The 24011-nt window shown below is 41.7% G+C and overlaps 1 protein-coding gene across 2 annotated transcripts in view; it reads right to left on the bottom strand.

Annotated features, from left to right (window-relative positions):
• The window catches only part of RAB4A (RAB4A, member RAS oncogene family), a 46971-nt gene that overhangs the window by 5612 nt on the left and 17348 nt on the right, over nucleotides 1-24011 (bottom strand). Inside the window, exons 2-7 of one of the 2 annotated variants that reach the window (XM_036123372.2) lie at nucleotides 15012-15092; nucleotides 12564-12678; nucleotides 7627-7689; nucleotides 5866-6020; nucleotides 4620-4715; nucleotides 271-407 (exon numbers count right to left, since the gene is read on the bottom strand). In XM_036123372.2, the coding sequence (XP_035979265.2) occupies nucleotides 292-407; nucleotides 4620-4715; nucleotides 5866-6020; nucleotides 7627-7689; nucleotides 12564-12678; nucleotides 15012-15092 (626 nt within the window). In that variant the 3' untranslated portion in view covers nucleotides 271-291. Of the gene's footprint in view, nucleotides 1-270; nucleotides 408-4619; nucleotides 4716-5865; nucleotides 6021-7626; nucleotides 7690-12563; nucleotides 12679-15011; nucleotides 15093-24011 lie in introns of those variants that run through there. The other variant, XM_036123374.2, reaches the window with a different exon arrangement.

Below are 24011 nucleotides of genomic sequence, written 5' to 3'. Positions count from 1 at the left end.
TGGATTTTCCAGTTATCTGTTATTGACTTCTAGTTTAATTCCACTGTAGTCTGTATGATTTCTGTTCTTTTAAATTTGTTAAACTGTGTTTTATAGCTCAGAATGTGTATTCCACTGTTGTTGAAATATCTAATTTTAATTATACAATCACCTCTGGGTTTCATAATGTAGCTGCAAAAGCAATGACAAGCTGTATAGTTAAGCCGGTGTAGAACTCCCGAGCAGCGAACAGAGTTTAAGGTAAGAGGGCGCTGTGATGAGAGCACCTACCTGTACACTCTGGCGCTGCTCCTAACAACCACATTCCTGAGCGCCTGGGGCCTGTGCGCGACGTGGTGACCGCAGCTGTCTCAAGGCGGCATCCCCATACTGAATACCAGAGCCCATTCTTTCTGGGTCCAGCTCACCTGAGGACCAAGCAAGTCTTCTTTAAAAAAAGCTTCTATGTTTCTGTGATCCCAAAAATATACTAAGTGAAAAAAGCAAAGTGCAGAGCACTGTGTATAAACAGTTGGTTTGAATAATAAGGAAAAAATATATACATGTTTTCTTGTATGGGCATAAAAATATCTTTGGAAGGAGACAAGAAGAAGTGAGAATAGGGGCGCCTGGGTGGCTCAGTCGGTTAAGCATCTGCCTTCGGCTCAGGTCGTGATCGCAGGGTCCTGGGATCGAGCCCCACATCGGGCTCCTTGCTCAGCGGGGAGCCTGCTTATCTCTCTGCCCCTCCCTCCTGCTCTGCTCTCTCTCTCTCTCAAGTAAATAAATAAATAAAATCTTAAAAAAAAAAGTGAGAATAATAGCTGACTTCAAGAAGGAGTTTTAGATGGCTTGGGGACAGAAGAGGGGTTGTAATGGAGGGAGACTTTCACTGTATCCACTTTTTATTTTTTGAATTTGGAATTATATGAATATATTGTGTATACAAAGATAAATTAATTTAAAATTAAGCTACAAAGAGACCATTTCCTACTTACCAGACTGGTAAGAACCCAAGTATGATAATACACCCTGTGGGCATGGCTTCAGTGAAATAAGCACTTTCATTCACTATAGTGGGATTAAAAATTGCTACAACCATGCTAGGAGGAATTCGACAGCTTCTACCTAAATTCCAAATGCTTATGTTCTTTCACCTAGCAATTCTACTTCCGGGAACTTATCCTATACATACACTCCACACATGGGAAATGATATATAAAAGGTTATTTACTGCAATATTATTTGTGACAGCAAAATGCTGGCAATACTCCAAATGTCCAAAGTAGACTGGTTAAATTATAGCAATACAGACAACTGAATATTACACACACACACACAACATGTTTGTATGTGCATTAGCATACATAATGTATATGGAAGTCTCTATATGTTCATTTGTAATGATCCACAGGTCTAGTAAGTACATAAAGCAAGGTACAGAATTTATAGTATGTTAAGTTTTGTGTAAAAAAAGAGGAGGAGGGGGGCCTGGGTGTCTCATCTAGTTAAGTGACCCACTCTTGATTTCAGCTCAGGTCATGATTTCAGGGTGGTGAGATGGAGCCCCGCATCAGACTCCACCCTCAGCAGGGAGTCTGCTTCTCTCCTCCTCCCTGTGCCCCTCCAGAGGCTCACATGTGTGCATGCTCTCTCTCTAATAAATAAATAAATCTTAAAAAAAAAAAGGAGGAAACAGCAGTTTCTGAATCATATGAATGTACTGCCTGTTCCGAAAATTTAAAGTACTGCTGAAAAATTTTAACTTACATCTTTATATTTTTTCACCTAGATGTAATTATGATTTTGATGATCTCAGAAGAAATATATCTTGAAAATTTTCGGAGTCAACTTATATGTACTATATCCATGGATGCAGTATTAAGGTAGCAAGGTAATTAAATAAAACCTCGTGCTAAGCTTAATAATACTCAACACCAAGCCAATTTTAATAACAATGTTACAGAGTCTTTAAAAGTTAACAGTTGTTTTTGTGACAAATTTAGTAAAAAATTTTTTTTTGTTTTCAGATCAAGAAAATCCACAAGGATGAAGTGTCCCTCTCTTCCATCTGGGCCCTTGAGCCTCTCTCCCTGCACCTCACCCAGCACCCTACTGTCTGTCATCTCTCCACCCTCCTCTCCTTTCCCTTCCCTTGTTTTCTCTCAGCATTCACACATGCTAACATTTCTTCCATCACCAAAACCTCTTTAAGTTAACCCTTTGGACCCTACTATACCTTTTCTTTTCAAGAGAGGAGTCAACACTTACTCTACTTTCTCACCTCCTCTTTGTTCCTCAATTGCTGTCTTCTGTTTTCATAATTCTACCGGAGCTGTTCTTGATAAAGATGCCCAGTGACTTCCTATTACCCATCCCAGTGGATATTTTTTAGCTTAGTTCTTAGCTTAGGAGACTGTTCTCTATTGCATTTGATAGTGAACAAGTCTTTGACTCTCTTATCATTTTGGCTGAAATGATACCCACTTCCCCCTGGTTCTTTCCATACATCTCTGACCATTTCCTTCTCTTTCTCTTTTCTAGGTCCTCTTCTCCATCTCTGTCTCCAAGGTTCTGCTTTTGATCACTGCTTTTCTCATTCTCAACTGCTCTCGGATGACCACATCCTTTCATAGTTTCAACCACTCCTAGGTACCGATGGCTTCCAAATGTCTACAGCCAGCCCAGACTCCTCCCCAGAGCTCGTGAGATAATCCCATGGGCGGTGCCAGTGCTACTGCAAAGGGAACACATCCAGAACAGAATCATCTACACTCCCTGGAACCTGCTTATCCTCTGGTTTAATGACATCTCTTTCCCAAGTTACCCAAGTGTGACATCTAGTTATCCTTGGCTCCTCATGCCTTCCTGACCCCACCTCCTCACCACCACTCCCCACCCCCAAATCAGTTGCCCTGCCCTACTTAGCACATGAGTCATATGGTGCTACTACCAAAATATTTCTTGGATTCATCTATATCTCTTCGTCTCTACTTCCACATCCTCCTTAGAGCTTTAATCAGTCATCGTTTACTTGGATTACTCAAAAATGCCTTAATTGGCATCCTGGTCTCCTGTCCTTTCAATCTGTCCTCAACATGGCACCTACATACATGATTTATCTCAAGTCCCAACCTGACCATATTGCTCACTGCTTACCATCCTTGAATAGCTTCCAGTCCTCTACAATCAATCACATAAGAGCGCTTTTAGAAATGCTGAGGCCTAAACCATACTTAAGCCCAACTAATCAGCATCTCAAGAGGTGGGGCCTGGGATCTGAATTTTCCTGCATCCCAGGTGACTCTAGTGTACAGCCAGGGTTGAGACTCAGTAACCCACAAGATAAAGTTCCAGATCCCTGATGAGAATCACTAGCCTGGCTGCCGCCTCTCTCCAACCTTCTCACCTGCCATCCCACCGTAGTCTCTCTGTTCTAGTGATTTTTTCTTTCCGGTTACTTTCAAATCATGCTGTCCCCCTCTGTTGGACTACCCTCCTCCCCACTCCCTTAGCCAGTTCACTCTTCCTCACTTTGTGAAAGACTGAGCTCGGCTGTCACCTCCTCTTGGAACTCTCTCGGACACTACCTCCATGACCTAGCTAGGCAGGTTCCCCTTCTCTGTGTGATCCCAGGATCCTATGCACCCTTCAGTTATTGTACCACCACACCGTATTGTAATTATTTTTTGCTGTCTCCCATGAAAGAGGTTCTTGAGGGCAGGGGTTATGTTTAAATCATTTTTGTATCCCAGCACCTGACAAAGAACAGACATTCAGATATTTGAGTGGATCAATTAAAAAGTGAATGTCCACATATAATTTTGGTAATCTTTAACTCAACTTTATTTTTTTTTAAAGATTTTATTTATTTATTTATTTACTTGACAGAGAGAGAGCACAAGAGGGGGGGAGCAGCAGGGAGAGGGAGAAGCAGGCTCCCCGCTGAGCAAGGAGCCTGATTGCGGGGCTTGATCCCAGGACCCTGGGATCATGACCTGAGCTGAAGGCAGCCACTTAACTGACTGAGCCACCCAGGCGCCCCAAAACTCAACTTTAATAAATGACAATTACAGAGTATTTTGTCAGCTGCCTAAATTAGGATTATTTTAAATTCATTTTTCCTGAAGCAACAAATACAACACTAATGAGACCGGTTACTACTGAGGCACACTCAGTTAGCTTCAGGAATAAATTCTCCATGATGCCCAAGCTGCAAGTATCAACATCACGCATGTATCTATAACTCTCTTAATCTCACACAGGCGGTCCCCCATCATGCCACGGCACCACTGGCCCAGCAGGGCTAGCGAGGTGTTGGCAGAGACTGGACACAGATCCAATCTTCCTCCTCTAAGCTGTGGACCACAAAAGGCCGTGGTTCTAAAAGCAAACTGTCGCTGAAACCCTGACTGCCCATCCTCTTTCACCAGTGGTGCAACAAAGCCATTCCGGAAAAGTGGGGCCTTTGCCTCAGCCACGGGGGCAAGGCCTTCGAGACCGTAAGTGGCAATTTGAGGTTGGCAGGGGTAGAGAGAATGCACTTTGACCAAATCACTCCTGGAAAATTAAAAAGTGGTACTCCTGAGCTAGAGAGTAAAATATGCTGAAGACAAGTTTATTAATGGAAAGCCTTTTACCTGATTCAATTTTGTTAAGTATTTTTCTCGCACATTGTACAAAGGCCTCTTCCACATTCTCCCCCGTTAGTGCACTTGTTTCCAAAAACATCAGCTCTAAAAGTGACAGCAAACAAAATGTGAAGCTACGTTTAGAAGGCGATCACAACTGAGATACCGACAGCCTGCTGAGGATTCTCTCCGAAGAGCAGGCAAAATGGAATCTGTTACTTAAAAACCACATATTTCTGCGAATACAGAATCAATAAATGTCAATATATTTTGTTAAATGCTAGAAGAACTCTCAGCCTTCCTCACCAGTGTCGGGTATCTTGTGCTGGCCCTCATCTACTGAAGATGCACGGTGAGGAAGCAGGCTGCCTGAAGCCGCCCAGCGGTCGACACGAGACGAATATTCTCCCAATACTCTTCACGTCACCACAGATACCACGTGGGGGGGGGGGGGCTACACTGCAGCTTGTCATCCTGCCGGTGACGAGGTCCTCCCTGGACTCATACTTTTCTTACCCACCAGAGCAGTTACTAACCCTTGCTTCTGTATTTACAAGCTCACGATAGCTTCTGTTCTTCTCACATGCTTATTTTCTTAGCATAAAACCAGTCGATTTGTAAGAATATAATTTGGTAGTCCTAGAGTCCAACTGAAAATCGAGACTAGGATACTTTAGTTCTTGACTGGTTCTAAAAATTAAAGTTCTTTAAAATGTCTCAATTCTGATCATTCCGTTATCTATAAGCAACCATTAATTTTATGTGTCATTCTCTGGTTTTCTATATGGAAATTCAGAGAATTTTCAAAGGGATATAACCAAATGACTTCAATTTAATGTAAGTAAAATAAAACCAATAAACCCAGTATTTCTTCCACCATTTTCCCCTTCTATTTAGAACTAACGTTTTACCAACTTAGCTCCAAATTACATTAGAAAAGAGGACAGGCCATCATGCGATTAGGGCCTTTAAAAATTATTACAAACTTAACTTTAGACCAAGGCCTGTGCTTAGACCAAAAAGTCATAACAGAATATTAGTACATTTGCTTTTATCATCATCATAACCTTTGTAGGCAGAATGCAATATAGTGAAAATATGCTAAGTAAGTCTAACTTTACTAAAAACACTAGAAAATTTCACATTTCTTAAGTAACGTTTAATCTTAAAATTCCAATAGGTGTAAATTCAAAGCAATGTTATTACCCCCAAATCTGCCCATTTGAAAAGCAGTAGTAGGTAAAAGGTCACTTGCCATTTTCTTGAGCAAATCTGGAAGCTTCTAAGAAAGTAACTTCACGATCTGCATCCAGGTCCTTCTTGTTCCCACAGAGGATGATCACAATGTTCTGACTCGCTAGCATTCTGGCATCTGTTAACCAATTAGTAAGCGCATTGTAGGTTTCTCGGCTGCGTAATATAAGATTGTGAAAATAGTACATGTATTTTATAAAGCTAGCAACTCTTTCCAGTCATTCACACTACTCACACACTGCTTTTGCACACGTCAGGGTAATGTCGACAACCTTTAAGGTAACACAGGTAGCCTGAATGCCCCATTACACACCATACCACAGGGTGTGATTGTTTTGTTTCCAGAAAAATGAAACCGCAAGTCAGATATTTTGCTGTTTGATTTTGCCCGATCAAGGTGCAAAAGGAAACAGATGTTCCTTTATTCATTTTACAAATATTTACTAAGCTCTTAACTCTTAGCTCAATTATGTGCGGCATCGGTGAGCAAGATCTAACATCTGCTGCATTTACCAGCTCTGTGCAGTATGGCGGTACTTTGTTCTGGAGGAATTTACCACGTTCTTTATAAGGACTCTGTGACATAGACTCTATCCCCCTTTTCCATGAGAAACCCGAACCCAGAGAGTTTGATTAAGTTGCCCCAAGTCACACAAGCAGCCAGCGGCAGAGGCAGGGCTTGACCAGGTCTGTCTAACCCCAGGACCAAGTCTGAGATCTACTGTTTTCGGCTCGGATACATCCGGGGATACGTGTGCTCTGCCGCACACCCAGACAGCCGCATGACTTCGCACGTTAGCAAGCTGCGCCTTCCACCACCTGAGCAAGTGTGGGCGGGCTGGGCCAGGAGCTGCCCGCTTCCTCGCCGGTGTGCCTCATCCCGAACACGCAGACTGGGTGTGCGTCACAGCAACAGTGACACCCTCTCAGCTGCGCAAGTTCCTACCCGGACGGCCACCAGCTGATAGGGTGGAGATGACATTTTTAAGGTGGTGCCAGCAAACACTGAGATCGGCACTGTCTGATGGGACTTCCAAGGACAAGAATGTTCTATAACCCACACCGTCTCATACAGCAACCACCGGCCACATGTGGCTGCTGGGCACTTGAGATGTGGCAGGTGAGACCAAGGAGCTAAGTTTTTAATTTAATTTGTGATATGTGGGTGATAGCTACACGCAGGACAGTGCACTCACATTCTTATGATGTGCCAAGAGCTCTACATTAACCAATTTAACCACCTGAAAATCCCATGAGTATAACACAATCATCATTACTCCATATAACAGACAGGGAAACTGAAGTCCAGACAGCTAGAGCACCTTGCCCGAGGACATCACACGGCTAGTAACCTGCACCTGAGGTCTGAACCCAGGCAATCTGGGCGCAGAGCCTGTGCCCTCAACTTTCATCAATGTCAATTACTTCTAATAATTTACCATACGTAAACTTTCACTTTGTGAACCTTGAGGAATATATCAAAGCATCAAAGCATCATGCTAAAAAACACAATGAAACACTAGGGATGCTTTATGTATCTAAAACCTCACCCAAAGATTTCCTTACCGGTTAAGTAGTGGTAGGGGTTGGCTCAAACACCTCTAAGACCCCAAATGAAAGGACTGAGGGGATTCCAGATTCCCAGCCACACTGCCTGCCCTGACACGCAAAACACACACTACACGCAGGTGCGTCTTGGGAAGACCAGACTTTGGGGAGCAGAGAGCCCCAAGGTGCCTCCCCGTGGGGGAGTTCACATTACCTGGTGATGTCATAGACGAGGAGCGCTCCCGCAGCACCTCTGTAATAACTTCTCGTCACAGACCTGAAAGAATTATACTGCTTTTACTTCCAGCCAATCGAGATCCTTTACTACTGAGCACTGTCACCCATTTTTCTTTGTAAACCTTGACATGGGGACAGACGTTGCTTAAAACAGAAATGATTCAGACATCTGAATATATGTATGAGGGGCTCCTGTCTGAAGTCATGTCACAGAAATGCTGGGAAGTGGGGGGACGTTAGGCTGAGACAAATAGGTCATTTTCTAACAGGTAGATGAAACTCTCCCACAGAAGTTAAGATTATCTTTGAACTTACAGGGAGAGGCGAAGCACTTGAGAGAGCTAGATGGACACTAAGTGCTCAGCAATCCTACTCTGCTTCCTCTGGGGGTCCCAGGTCCTCCCCACGTCCCTGCAGAGCTGCTCCCTACTCTTTCCCAGGGAAAAGGAAAGTCCGCGGAGGGGAATTGGCTCATCTTTCAACCAGGAACCCACAGCCAACTACCCGCCCCCCCCCGCACTTACCTTTTGCCTCGCCCCACTTACTAACAAGGAAACATGGCTTTACCTATCTTACCTGTCTCCACCGAGTGCCTCTGAACGTCTTAGCCGTTCTCACGGTCCTGCGGGTTACTTTCAGTAACACTTTCTCCCCTGTATTATCAGTCTCTCCCTCTTTGTTAGATTTTTTTCCCCCATTAGCAACATAAAATGTGCTCTGGTACCTCCCACCTTAAAATACACGAAGATATGCAGCGCGATCCTTTCAGAGCTCTTCTCTGCATCTAAATTCCTCCGAAGGGTTGTCTTTGCTGTTTCCTTCTCCTCACCTCGTCTCCCGTGTGTGTCCCCTACTCCGCAGTGCTGAGCCCAGTGGCATTTCTTGGTCCTCATCCCTCCACCTTGCCTCGCCCCTCCCCGGACGCCTCCCCCGCTCCACCTCTGCAGCCACAACCTCCTCCTCTCCCACCAGCCAGCGTTCCTCCTCCAGCTCTGGGTCCTTCTTCTGAGCCTACCCTGTCTATACCAGAGTTCCTCAGTGCTGGGGCTCAGTTCTGGGTTTTCTTTTCTATTCACACCTGGACTCCAATGTCATCTTCAGCTCAGCCTCCTTCTGTAAGATCCAGCTGTTGCCCCAACATCTCCATATGACTGCCTACTGAACGTGTTGCACTTCACATTTATAAGACAGAACACTCTGCTTCCCAGCCTGCAGGTCCATCCTGGTTTGGGGTGAGGTTGGGCACCACCATCCCTCTGTTCACACAGCCAGAAAGCTCTGTGTTTATCCTCGCCTCCTCTTTTTGCCCACCTCTGTATTGGACCCATCAGTCAGGTTCCGTCGCACTAACTGAACGTATCCTACATTGTGCATGTCCTGCCATCTTCACTGGTACCACCATAATCCAAATCACCAAGTCTCTGCCTGGACCCCTGCAGTCACCTATGGCTGGTGTCCCCACTACCACGCATGTCCCCACCGCCATTTGTGTCCCTCAGTCTATTCTCCTGAGCAACCAAACTCCTCATCAAGACCTACAAGGCTCCCTGTGCTCAGCGGCTGGAGATTGAGTTCAATCTCCAAGGGGCAATGATTTAATCAGTCCTGTTTACCTACTGAAACCTCAAAAAGAAACCCTAAATGATGGAGTTTAGAGACCTTCTGAGTTCATGAACACTTGGAGGTGCTGGAAGGGTAGCGCATCCAAAGAGGGCATGGGAGCTCAGCACTCAATTCCTATATCCAACGCCCAATGCATCTCTTCCATTTGGCTGTTCCTGGGTTGTATCCTTTATAATAAACTGGCGACAATAAATACTGTGCTTTTTCTAAGTTCTGTGAGTCACTCTAACAGATTATTGAACCTGGGGGATGGGTCATGAGAACCTGTGACTGGTGTATGAAGTGGAAGCAGGTCTGTGGGACAGGACCCTTAGTCTCTGGGGCCTGATGCTAACTCCAGAGAATCAGAATTGAGGTGAACTACTGGCCACAAAGTTGGTGTTGGAGAACTGGAGAGCTGGTATGGAAAACCCTGCCCGCCTCCCCCCCCCCCCCCCCCGCCAATTTGGTGTCAGAAAATAGGCACCACAGAACACTGCCTCCCTTTAGGGCAAAAAGAGAACTGGGGACCTTATCAACAATAAACAAAAGGACTCATTATGACTTTGATACTTTGAAAAGGGCAGCTATTTTTAAATGTATTTTTAGCTCCTAAACTCCAAAGGCAGATAGGTAGCCTGAAGCTTCCCCTTTCTACCTTTAGATTGCTCTACAGAGGGGCATATGCTTTAAGAAATGGCAGACAGGCGCCGCGTGAGCAGGATCAGATCATTAGTTCTTCCCGGGGTCACCTCTCCAAGGGGGGGGAGGGCTCTTTTCCACGTATGTGAAGAGACAACTCTTTTTCTGTTTTAGTTTCTAGAAACCAGCAGGTTTCTAGAGAAAGAGGTATGTAAGAGTTCTCAAGAGAAACTAAATTACATCTGCTACTAAGTCATTTATTTCACTGTACCCTGACACATGGGGTCTAACAAATTACTCAAGTATACAAGTTACGTGCTTAAGAAAAGTACTTTTTTGAGGTATTTAATTTTCTCAAAAGTAATTTAAACCAGAGTAATACAGGCACCTAGTTTGAAAAGCAAATATTGCTAACAGGCCCGACGTGAAAGTCTGCAGTCTCCTGCCTCACTCTTCCCCGGGAGCCCCACTCCCAAGGCCTCCGGATTTGATTTTTTTCCTAAACTAAGTCATTAACGGAATACACGTTAAACATCTATGTGCTAGATTCTACCCTGGGCTTTGGAGAAGCAGTAACAACAAAATACAAATGCCCCTACTTTCATGGATCTTAGTTTTGTTTTTCTGGCATTTGCTTCCATATTTCTATAAAATGCTTATGAAACTATTTGACTTACGAGTTTCAGGGCTTACTGCCTTCCTGCTTTGGTAAGACTCTATCTCACTCATCCGCTCCCAGCCCCTTCCCTGCATCTCCTCCTCCCCCTCCCCCGTCAGGCAGCACCCTCTCCTGACGGCCGCCCTGTGACACCTATGTCCTGGCTCGTCTCCCCGGCTGGGTCCCCTGTTGGCTGGACTTCACCTTCCTCTTTCAGGGTTTACTTCCTTGTGCTGATGAAGTATATCCTCCTGAAGTTTCTAAGAAAGAATACGTGAAAAGATAACCTATGTTTCCCCTATACTTGAGTATCTAAAGGCCTTCTGACTTTATTCTCACACTTGATTGACAGTTTGGCTAAGTTTAGTATTTAGGTTGGAAAGGAATTTTTCATGCTGAGTTAGGAGGGCAAGCCTTCAGTATCTTCTAGCTTCCGAAAGTTCCTGTTGAACAGTATAATGCAATTCCTTTTGCTAGTCCTTCAAGGTGACTGTTTTTCTTCTTGGGATCTTTTTGTATCTTCACTTCATCCTTGTCCTCTGAAATGTCACCTGATATACACTAGTTGGAACTGTTCCCCCCATTCATTTGTATTTGGTGTGAGGTGGGCCCAATACATCTGGGATCTCATTTCTTTGGTAGAAAATTACAGAGATTAGGCTGTTTTATTGGGGAAGCCAACATGTTAGTATATTTAGGCCTTTCCTTTGGAGCTATTCATTTTTCTGTCTCTCCTGCTTGGGAGTACATATACACCTGGCTGCCAGCAACTGGGAAGAGGTGGGGGAGGGGGGCTAGGGGGTGCAGACTTGCACTAATTTCCCTCTTTTCAGTCCCTCCCTCATCCTTGCCTCTGCTGGGCCTTATGATGCATGCTGACCCTGCTTCAACTCAGAGACTGAACTTCTGCTCAGGTGGGTGCATGCACACGCATATGGAAGCACTAACCGTCCCTCCTGCAGAACCCGGTGCTTCCTCAGCCTGACCTTTTCCCGGATTCAGCAGGAAGAACGGGCCTCCAGCTCGCTGGCCTTCCCCCGTTGTACAGGCACTTAAGGCGCAGCTCCCTCGGCTTTCAGTCAGTCGCCATCCACTCCTTATCGCTACCCTTTTTTTTTTTTTGAAATCTCTTCATCATAACTATGTACTCCCCCTTTCTGGGTCTTTGTGAGTTCATGCCATTTCAGTTGTTTTAGAGTCATTTCAGCAAGGGTTTGGGGGGAGAAAACATAAGTCTGGATTGAATCCACAATGTTTAATCAGTGGTTCCAGAAGAATGATTGTGATTAAAGATTTTGAAGCAAACAATTATCGAACATTTCAAATATAATATACACCTGACTTTAATGCTATAAGTGAGAGTGAGTTTTACCTAACTGAATTTTAAGACTGTGCATATCTGTTCTATTTTGACTTCGTGTATCTGTTCAAATACCACTACTACAATATTAATCCACTTTCTTGCTTTAGTAGTTACAGAATATTAAACATGTAACCTCATCTACAGTGGTCTGGGGTCATCATCCCAAACATCAATTATGACTGTAGTGTAATAAAAATGTGCAGGAGTGAATATTTGGTGGAATGTGTATCAACCATCAGAACATGCTCTAGTTAGTCTAAAACAAACAAAAAAAATGCCAAAAGAGGTTTTTAAAAATTCTCCCTTAAAAGTGAAAGAGAAAAACTGCTGTGCTATTACTTTGCCTTAATTTTAATCTAAAAGTATTACTGCAGGATACGCAATGCCACGTCCTCCCAATGTAGTCACTGGTCCCAAAGAATAAATTAGCCTCTACATTAGAGTGCGCTCACTCGAGAGATTCGAATGCATTCTTTAGTAAATCAATGCTGCATGGAGAAAACTTGACTTTTAGCTTGTCTTAAAGCTTCCAGAGGTGAAGTTTCTGAAATCTGTGCGGGGAGGAGGAAACTATATATATGAAGAGACTATAATTGGTTATTTCAAATCCAATTTTTAAATATTTTTATTAAATCAGAGAGAAAGCTACCTGAATCGTTCTTGGCCTGCTGTATCCCATATCTGTAACTTTACATATTTACCACCAACATTTATTATCTTTGAACCAAATTCCACTCCTATTGTATGATTTGAGTCATCTTTGACTGAAAAAGAAAAAGAACAAGATATTTATTTTAGAACATTAAAGAAACAGACTTACAGATTTAAACAAGCAAAATCAAGGGTTAAAGTCAATGGAAATGTAATTTACTGTAGCCTTTCATTTCTCCAATAGTCAGTGGATAAGAAGCACTCACTGTTTTAAACAGAATACACATACAGTTCCTATTCTGAAAGAGACGATAAGGCTCTTTCACAAAACCCCTAAAGCAAACCATTCATTTTATTTATTTATTTATTTATTTATTTATTTATTTATTTATTTATTTTTTAAAGATTTTATTTATTTATTTGAGACAGAGAGAATGAGAGAGAGAGAGAGAGCACATGAGAGGGGGAAGGGTCAGGGAGAAGCAGGCTCCCTGCCGAGCAGGGAGCCCGATGTGGGACTCGATCCAGGGACTCCAGGATCATGACCTGAGCCGAAGGCAGTCGCTTAACCAACTGAGCCACCCAGGCGCCCGCAAACCATTCATTTTAAAGCCTAGGCTTGGAAGTGGCTATGCCACATGAGAATCATATCTACCCGTCCACTGGGAGGGCACCCACACACAGGGACTGCATAAAATACCTGGGTGCCGGCCTAAAGGGCTTAGAGCCCAGTGACAGACTGCAACTCAGTCAGGAACGAGGTGGTGACCGTTTCCACTAGTTGAATGGATAAATAGTCCAAAGAAATAAAAGGGAAGGAAAAGTACTTCCTGTAGCCCCCAAAAGAAACTTGATGGATACCAAAGATTAAGGGAAAAAGAGGAAAAGATAAACAAAACAAAACAAAACCAAACAACAAAAATTCTGAGCATATGATAGCTGTTGAGTTTGCATGAATTTGAGGACTGTGTGGCAGTAATTTGGAATGAATTTGTTGGAGAAGTCAATACTATCTGTATTGGGAGGCAGGCAAAATAAGTAGCTTGCTAAACCCACCTAGAATGAACTGTAAGTGTTTCCTGGGGCCAGGGGTGGGGGGATGACAGGTTAATACTGACCACACCAGCCTGTCTCAGATGATGTGGAACTAGTGTGGACATTCTAGAATTCAAGCTACCAAGAAACCTCAGAGTAAAAGCCTCAAAGGGTGATGGCTAAAGTCCAAGGGCGTCCTGGTTACAGCATGGCCACAAGACGAATAAAGTGAAGCCTTTCCCATCATGCTGTAGACCATGCAGACTAACCCAACACACATACCCGTCTCCTTGGTGAGGAGTTAGGGGAGGACTGTCAAGGGAGAGCTTGCCACAGGGGGAGGATGCAAAGATAAGGAGGCGGGTTCTGGACCCAATATCCTCAGGGCATTTTTTTCTGAGATGCTACAATGCAGTCTTGGCAACTTGTGAAGAGACCTGGACTCCCCCAGTGAGTGAATACTTGTTACATTCAGTGAGGACTGGCTCCGTGACTAACCCACGCTGGCTCCGTGTCACTAGACAGAGGTCCCAACAAGCTCTTGGATAATGAAAACGGAAGTAGCAGAATATATTTCTACAGTTTTATTCTTCAAAGCTCCTTGCCAAGGACTCCCTCTGCTGTCTGTTTCCCCATTTTACCCACCACCACTCAGGCGCACATGCTTAAGATGCACTGCAGTTCGGTGAAAGTAAATCTGTTTTTGTGCTTTCACCTGACTGCTGTGAAACAGGTCATCCTCCACAATTCTTTCCATGATTGTAAAAGCACTGTTTATTTTAAGGGGCTTTCAAACTTACAAGGCTTTTACCATACTTTGGAATTAAACATTCAATTTCCCTTACCAAAACAGTGCAAGCCAAAGGCAACAAGATGGGTCTGTGGTCAAAAGACCTGGACTTGAGTCTAACCAACTCTAGGGGACCATCCCAAGGGCACACACCCCCTAACTGCTCTAAAGCTGCTTCTTGAACCTGCAAACCAGAACTGATGACAATAACTGCCTTCACTACAGTACAAGCCACCGAGGACCCAACAGGACTGTTTTATCTACAATGTACTACTCGGGCTTCTTGGGCGGCTCCCTGTCAGGGAAGCAAAGTCCTCTGCAGCCTTCCACCTCACCCTGTTGTATTTCAGTATCTGCAATGTACTGGAGTATCTGGAAAATACACAGTATGATAATATATTGAACAATGAACCACCATAAAACTGAGATAATAAAAACTCAGTCATACTGCTGGAAGTTTAATATAACATAAACTTTTAATGTTACTTTAACATACTTTTAAGCTGTAACTTTTTTCCTGAAATAATATTCAGAAGTTTTGCTATAAACAAATCTGAGCAAGAGAGCACTCACGGGAAGACATGCATCAAACACTGACATTTTTTTTCTGATGTCACTTACATTTTTTTTCTATAAACTGATGAAGCAAGCAAGACTTGCCAGTTCCTGCATTTCCAATAACCAAGAACTTAAACAAAAAATCTGAAAAACAAAAAGAGACCATGAAAAATAACTTTAAAACATGTGCTACAAATTTATTCTTAGACTATGATCAAAAAAAGTTAATAAAATCTTACTTGTTAATGTAACAGAAAAAAGAGGCAACTATTCTGTGAAAACAACAAAAAACATGTCAACTTACATTTTCACCTTTTTGATATTTGGCTTTACATGCCAATTCAGTGGTTTTCCAAACACTGCTCATGGGAAAACTTCCTTTGATGTTGGAAGTTTGAAGACTATTCTTGTAAAATTCATTCCTTTGCTAGTCACTATTCAAAGAAATATGAATAAGCAGGGACAAAAATAGTCTAGAAGTTTCAAGTGTTTTCTGTACAAAAGAAAAACCCTGGGAAACTTCTAGGCTTTGAGAAGTCCACGCCCTTCTTCTTTTTTAAAAATAGGTATGTTTCCCCCACCCTTGCAGATTTTTGTGGTCTTGCTTCTATTCCCTTATCTGCACCTTGAGGGAAGGACGGCTTAAGCCAAGTTTGGGTCAGTATTCAAAGTAGGAAATTTGTCTCATTCAGTGTAAAAAGAACTCTTCATTTCTTCTTTACACAGAGTAATATATTTAATTTGGAATATTATTTTCCATAAAATGGAAATGAAGACTCTCCAGAATTTGTTAATTGAATTAGCATGATGTAGCATCAGTAGCCCCACGCTGCCTTACTGATTAATTTTGCTTTTTCTGTTAGCACAGAACATTAGTTCTGCTGAGACAGGAGCTGCAGAGGACCCACTCCCTCCCCCACCCCTCACACCTTGATCAGAACCCACCACCGCAACCCCCCCGCTGCTGGACTCATTCTGAGGCCCTGAAGACCCTGCTCTGTGTCCCTGGTTCCCTGGTTTGCACCTCTGAAAGTGTTACCTCCACATACCTTTTCCAAACCCAGACCAAACTCTCCTAGCCCTGGCTCCTTCTCTCCCCCACGTAAGTCCAAACAGCCTATTTATTTGCTGACACTTAGCCTGGCCCTGTTTCTTCAGAACTATATTAATCATCACTCAAAGATGAAGCCTATTTAACCTCTCATGATTTTTACATGGTTACAGGCAATAAACTTATAGGATAATGCTATTAGAATTGTAAGCATTTAAAAATAACAAGTTTTATGTTTCTCACCGCATGTTTTTAAAGCATGCCACATTCATGTTCACAGCAGCATTATTCACAGTAGCCAAAAAGAAGCAACCCAAGTATCCATTTATAGATAAATGGATAAACAAAATATGGTATAAACATACCCTGGAATATTACTCAGGCTTGAAAATGAGGAAATTCTGACACATGTTACAACATGGATAACCCTCAAAGACATTATGCTAAGGGAAACGATCCAGTCACAAAAGGAGAAACACTGTAGATTCCATTTATATAATGTACCTAGAGTAGTCAGATTCAGAGACAGAAAGTAGAATCGTGGCTGCCAGTGGCTAGGGAAGGGGGGATGAGGAGGTACTGTTTAATGGACATGAGTATCAGTGTGGAAAGACGGAAAAGTTCTGGAGACAGATTGTGGCAATGGCTGTCGACAACGTGAATGTACTTAATGCAAACGAACTGCAGACTTAAGAATGGGGAAAATGCCAAATCTTATGTAATTTTTCTGCGTAGACACACAAAATAAAACATGCCAAATCTAGTCATGTTCATTGAACAGCTTTTATAACCTAAGAAATCAAAGGTTAAGACTGCCAGGTTAAAATGAAAACACTGGAATTTCTCAGTTTTGTTCAATATCTTCTTCTATTTAAAATATAAAGCCCAATACACTGTAAAGTTGACCCTTGAACGACTATGTGGTTTCACTTATTGTGGATTTTTTACAGTACAGTACTATAAATGTATTTTCTCTTCCTTGTGATTTTCCTTCTTTTTAAAAAAGATTTATTTATTTAAGACAGAGAGAGCACGCACTCACGAGAAGGGGCAGAGGGAGAGGTAGAGACAGAATCTCAAGCAGATTCCGTGCTGAGTGTGGAGCCTGATGCAGGGCTCAATCTCACAACCCTGAGATCATGACCGGAGTCAAAACCAAGAGTTGGATGCTTAACCAACTGAGCCACCCATGTGCTCCCCCCTCTTTGTGATTTTCTTTAAAGATTTTATTTATTTGAGAAAGAGAGAGCATGAGCAGGGAGGAATAGAGGGGGAGGGAGAAAGAATCTGAAGCAGACTCTGCACTGAGTGTAGAGCCCTACTCAGGGCTCGATCCCACAACCACAAGATCATGACTTGAGCTGAAACCAAGAGTCGGATGCTTAACCGACTGAGCCACCCAGGTGCCCCCCTCCTTGTGATTTTCTTAATAGCATTTTCTTTTCTCTAGCTTGTTTTAAGAATATGGTATATAATACATATAATATAGAAAACACGTGTTAACTGATTGTTTATGTTATCAGTAAGGCTCCAGTCAACAGTAGGATATTAGGAGTTAAGTTTTCGGGGAGTCAGAATTTATATGTGGGTTTTCAACTGTGCTGAGCACTGGCGCCCTTAACCCCTTTGCTGTTCGAGAGTCAACCATATAAGTTGCAAACAGAAAAAGGTGAGAGCCAAATAAAGATGCTGCCAATATATAGGAAACAATAAATACTGGCAAAGAAAAGAATTTGTATTTGCAAACTGAAACGTTTCTTATGTTTCATATATACACAGAAAAATGAGTATCACAAATCTGTGTGATCCTGGAACAAAAACTCATATATCTAGACATAGACTTTGGCTTGATTCTTGTTCCACTGTTATTTTCTGCTTTGGAAGTTTTGCTTAAATGTACTTTATTATGGTAATTGTTATCTAGATTGTACCATAGCTCCCAACAGGCAAAAGAGTAACATATCCACTGAACTGCAGCTTGCTGGACAAAAGACAAGTAAGACATGTAATTTCCACATGTAAAAATTCCTCCATCAAACTTTTTTTTTTAAGATTTATTTATTTATTTGAGAGACAGAGTGGGGGGGGCGGGGGGAGACAGAGAGGGAGAGAATCTCAAGCAGACTCCTCGCTGAGTGCAGAGCCTGATGAGGGGCTTGATCTCATGACCCTGAGATAGTGATCTGAGCTGAAACCAAGGGTCAGATGCTTAGCCAACTGAGCCACTCAGACAACCCTCCAACAAACTCTTCATACTCTACCTCTTGTAGCTCAAACAGGTAAGTATTCATAATATAGTAGAAAACCTTTTTGTTTGAAAATCCTTTTGGGTGAAACATCTAGAAATGCTGGATAAAATATACCACATTTTCAAAAAAAATATGCATACTGAGCTTTTAGGAAAGAAAGGAAAATTCTATATGCCTGGGAAAGAGAAGAAACAGAAAAAAGCAGTAGGGGCCCAGATGCATCAGTATTGAGTTTAAAACGTGTGTGGGACAGAGCATAAGAGTTTGCGCCCATGTGAAGAAGGTATGAGTAGAGAGCTAAATCTGAGTTCTTTTCAAAGCTCAGCCTGAAGTGAAAGGGTAGGCTGGAGGAAAAAATCTATTCACTAGCTCAGGGAAATGAGGAGCCTTCTTTCACTCTGCCTGGCCTCTTAATGAACAGGAAAAACATTTCCCTTTGAAGTTTAATCATGGGCTTGTATGATAGGTGGGTTTGAAATTCAAATTTAAATAACCACGTGGACAATGAACCTCTAAATCAAGAAATGAGCAACAATAAAAATGAAAGTGACATGACTAGGATGCCTGGAAGAATTACTTTGGCAGGACACACAGGATTCTCACATTTACAGCTCCTTGAAGATGAGCTCACAATCTAAAATTACAGAACACTCAAGGAAACAATCCATCACAAGTGAGTCAGCCATCTGCAGACAGATTATGCTTCCAAGAATTTGATTAAAAAAAAAAAGAAGAACTTAATAAAGTACAGCTGATCCTTGAACAACACAGGGGTTAGGGGCACTGACACTATTCCCCTCCCCCATCCCATGTTGTGCAGTTGAAAAACCCACATATAACTTTCGACTCCCCAAACACTTCACTACTAATAGTCTACTGGTGACTGAAAGCCTTACTGACAACATAAATAGTAGATTTACACATATTTTCCATGTTACATGTATTATACACTATATTCTCACAATAAAGCAAGCTAGAAAAAAAGAAAATGTTACTAAGAAAATCATAAGGAAGAGAAAATACATTTACATTACCACACTGTAAAAAAATTCATGTGGAAGTGGACCTGCGCAGTTCAAGCCTGTGTTATTCATGGGTCAACTGTCTACTCAAGATGACAAATACCATAAAAAAGGAACTTAATTTATAAGAATGCAATAATATGAAAGAATAGCTAGATTTCTAGAATGTGTCCAGAAATAAAAATTGTAGTCTTTAAAATTAATGAATGGATGGGTTAAAATGAGGAATCAATAAAAATGAGGAGAAAATTTATGAACTGGACTAGAGACTGAAGAAAATTACCAGAAGGCAGAACAAAGAGTTGCGAGGAGAGGAAACCATGTGGATTTAAGAAACATGGAGGATTGAAGGAAAAGATCCAGTACAGGTCTCACAGGTGTCTGGGAATGGAAAAATAGAGAATGCAGTATAGAGCCAATATTAAAAGAAATCATGACTAAAAATTTCAACAGAATTAAAACTAAAAGGACTGTCAGATCAAAAATAACTGTGAACCATGAGAAGGAGAAATAAGAGTAAGTCCACACTTAAACACATCATCATCACAGTGAAACGGAAGAACAAAGACTATAAAGGCAGGAAGAATGGAAAAATTCCCTATAAAGAAACTAGGTTCCTCACCCCAAGGTCAGAAGGCAGTGAGACAATATCTTCACGGTGTTGAAGGAAGGAGCGTAAAAACAAAAACTGTCTAATGTAGAACGCAACGTACAAGAAATCATACTCAATGCCAAGGTACACCTCTGCTTCCAGAAAGTTGGAATAGAAGTACTTTTTCCTATTCTTCCTGCTCAGTACAACCTAAGACATTAGATATTATATATAAAGGAAACATATGGAGACTTTAAAAAGCGTAGCGAAGAAGGCAGACTGGCCAGGGACCTTGGGGCCTGAGAAAAGAAGACACGGGTGAGTTCTTTGGGTTTTCCTTTCACCTCACATACCCCAGACTTGGAGCTGAACAAGCTGGCAACTGGAAATGGCAATGGGTGCAGATTTTAAAAAGCACCCACAGAAAGCTGCTCCATCTAGCCATAGGGCCAGGTAAGGGCAGCCTAGCAAGTGAGAAAACCTTTACACATCAACAGCTCTACTGCAGCCAAACAGCACAGGAGAATCTGTGACCCCACCCCCACCCGTGCTAGCAAAGGCTGAGTGACAGGGCAGGGGAGCGGGGGGGCTGGATGTCCCCCAGTGAGGCCGGAGAACCTCACTACAGCAGGGTGGTGTCTGAGAAGACCAAGCACGGAGCTGAGACTCTCATCCCGGGTAGCTGGTTACGAGCCGCCCCAGCCCTCACCACAGTGTCATGGAGACCATGGTGGTGGTGATGTGGGAGCCGCAGAACTCTGGTGCTCTCAGCCCTACCGAGCAGTAACAAGGAGCACTCCCTCTACCTGGATGTCAGTGGAAGCTGAGCATGGAATATACCCTTCTACCTCCAACCTGGCAGTAACAAGGCTGTGCCCAAGAGTGGAAACCAGTTAAATAAAAGATTTAAATAAAGATCTCAAGTCTCATAGCATAATATAAAAATGTTCAGGTTTCAAGTGAAAATCACTCATCATACTGAGAACCAGGAAGGTCTCAAAGTGAAAGAAAAAAGATAATCAATAGATTCCAATGCCAAGATGACAGAAATGTCAAAAATGCATGACAAAAATTTTAAAGCAACTTAAAAAAATCTTTTAAAAGATTTTTAAATATAAAAATGTTTCAACAAGTAATACAAACATGCTTGAAACAAATGAAAAACAAATCTTTAGTGAAGAGAAAGTCTTATCAAAGAAATAAAAGATATAAAGAACCAAATGGTAATTTTAGAATTGAAAAAATACAGTAACTGAAATATAAAGCTCAGCAGATGAGCTCAATAGCAAAATGCAAGGGACAGGGAAAACAATCTGTGAACCGGATAAAAAATGACAGAAAATAGCCAATCTAAACAACAAAGAGAAAACAGACTGAAAATATATGAGTAGAGCCTCATGGACCTTTGATTCTACAAAAAAAGCTCTAATATTTATGTCACTGGAATCAGGAAAGAAGAGGAAAAAGAGAACAAGGCTGCAAAAATACTCAAAGAAACAATAGCTGAAAACTTTCTAAATGTGGCAAGAGACATAAATCCAGATTCAAAAAGCTGAGGATGAATCCAAATAAATCCATGCCAATATACATCATAACTAAACTTCTGAAAACTAAAGACAAAGAAAAATACCTTGAAAGCAGCCAGAGAAAACGACAGCTTGCCTACAGAGAAAAAAATAATCCAAATGACAGCAGATCTTTCATCAAAAACCACAGAGGCCAGAAGGAAGTGGCACATTTTTCAAGGGCTGACAGGGAGCTCTATCCAGAATCTTATATCTAGTGAAAATGACCTTCTAGAATGAAGGGGGAATCAAGACATTCTTGGGGGCAGGGCGGGGTGGGGGGGGGACTCTAACAGAATTTGTCAGCAACAGACCAATCCTAAAATCATGCTTAAAAGAATTGTAAAGAAGGTTTCTAAACAGAAAATAAATGATAAAAGGAGCCTTGGAACATCAGGAAGGAAGAAAGAACATGGCAAACAAAAAATGTATAAATAAGGGGTGCCTGACTGGCTCAGTCAGAAGAGCAGGCAACTCTTGACCTCGGGGTCATGAGTTTGAGCCCCATGTTGGGTGTAGAGTTTACTTAAATAAAAACTAAAAAAAAAAAAAAGGATAAATACAATAGGCTTTTCTTCTTCTCCTGTTGAGCTTTCTAAATTGTATCTGGCTGTTCAAGCAAAAACGGTAACACTTACGTGATTCTAAATAGGAGTAGAGCAAATATTTAAGATAATTATATCAAAGTGGGGGACAGTAAAGGGATATAAAAGAAGGTAAGGTTTCTATATTTCTCTCAAATGGAGAAAATGATTGACACCAGAAGACTGTGATATGTATATATAATGTAATACAGAGCAACCCTTAAAAAACCTATATAAAGAAATATACTCAAAAATATTACAAATAAATTGAATAGAATTCTTAAAAATGTTCACATAAACACTGGAACACTGGAAAAAGAGAGAAATGAAAAACAGAGTAGAATAAAAACTGAAAAATAAGTCCTAATATATCAATAATTATAATAAATGGAAACTGTATAAATATACCAATTAAAAGACAAAAATTGGCAGATTAGATGAAAAAACATGACATGACTATATGCTGTCAACAAGAACCTCACTTTGATTATAATGATACAGGCAGGCTGAAAGTGAAAGGATGGAAAAAGCTGTATCATGCAAACATTTAGTCAAAGGAAAACATTATTATTATCAGATAAAACAGACTTCATAGCAAGGAAAACCTCCTGAGACCAAAAGAGTTATTACATAATGATAAAAGAATAAATCCACCAGTAATCCATAGGAATCCACACCTGAAACTAATATAACATTGTGTAAAAAAAAAAAAAAAAGACATAGGAATCCTAAATGTGTATGCACCAAATAATAGAGCTATAAAGTATATGTCAAGCAAAAACTGACAGAACTAAAAGGAGAAACAGACAAACCCACAATTATGGTTGGAGACCTCAACACCCCTCTCTCTACAACTGAGAGAACAACTAGACAAAAAAATCAGCAAGCATACAGAAGAACAAAAACATAGTAAACCAACGCGATCTAGTTGACATTTACAGAATACTCCACCAAACAAGAGCAGAACACATTCTTTTCAAGGACCCCTGAGACATATTATCAAGTTAGACTATATCCGGGGCCATAAAACAAACCCCAACAAGTTTAAAAGAATTGAAATCACATAGAATGTGTTCTCCAACCACAATGTAATCAAACTAGAAATCAGTAACATGAAGACAACAAGAAAATCTCCAAATACTTGGATACTAATCAACACACTTCTAAATAATCTATGATTTATTTTTTTTTAAGATTTTATTTATTTGAGAGAGAGGGAGAGCAGAGCAAGAGAGAGAGCAGGAGTTGGGGAGGGCAGAGGGAGAGGGAGAAGCAGGCTTCCTACTGAGCAGGGAGCCCGATGTGGGGCTCGATCCCAGGACATGGGGATCTCGACCTGAGCCAAAGGCAGATGCTTAACTGACTGAGCCACCCAGGCGCCCCTAAATAATCTCTGATTTAAAGAAGTCTTATGGGAAATCAAACAAATATCGGGCTGAATGGAAAAGAAAATACAACCTATCAAAATTTGTGGGATACAACTAAAGCATTGCTGAGAGGAAAATTTAGAGCACTAAATGCACACATTAGGAAAAAAGAAAGTCTCAATCAATTATCTACGTTCCTACCTCAAGAACCTAGAAAAAGGAGAGTATAATAAACTTAAAGCAAGCAGAAGGAAGGAAATAATAAGGGGCAGAAATCAATGAAACTGAAAATAGAAGAACAAAACAGAAAATCCATGAAATAAAAGCTGGCTCCTTGAAAAGATCAGTACAATGGATAAACTTCTAGCAAAAGTGTGATGAGTTCAAGGAATTAAGGGCCAACCCGGAAAAACACATGACTGTGAGATGGCAAAATCCACTTTCTTTGGGTGGCACTCTGACAGGCTGCATTGGAGGGGACATCCTCACAGCAGAAGATTCTGGACAAGGGGCCCAGGAGGGGAACAGGGCATGGGCACCTCTGGAGGACAAGGGCTCTGCAGAGGGGATTTATGTGTCCACATGATGTCACTCAGCAGTCTGGTGGGCAGCCGGCAGCTTGAGGTCTTTTAT

Source organism: Halichoerus grypus, chromosome 7 (genome assembly GCF_964656455.1).
Source record: "Halichoerus grypus chromosome 7, mHalGry1.hap1.1, whole genome shotgun sequence".
In the NCBI taxonomy this organism is placed as follows: Eukaryota; Metazoa; Chordata; class Mammalia; order Carnivora; family Phocidae; genus Halichoerus; species Halichoerus grypus.
This window is presented reverse-complemented; position numbering and strand designations above follow the sequence as displayed.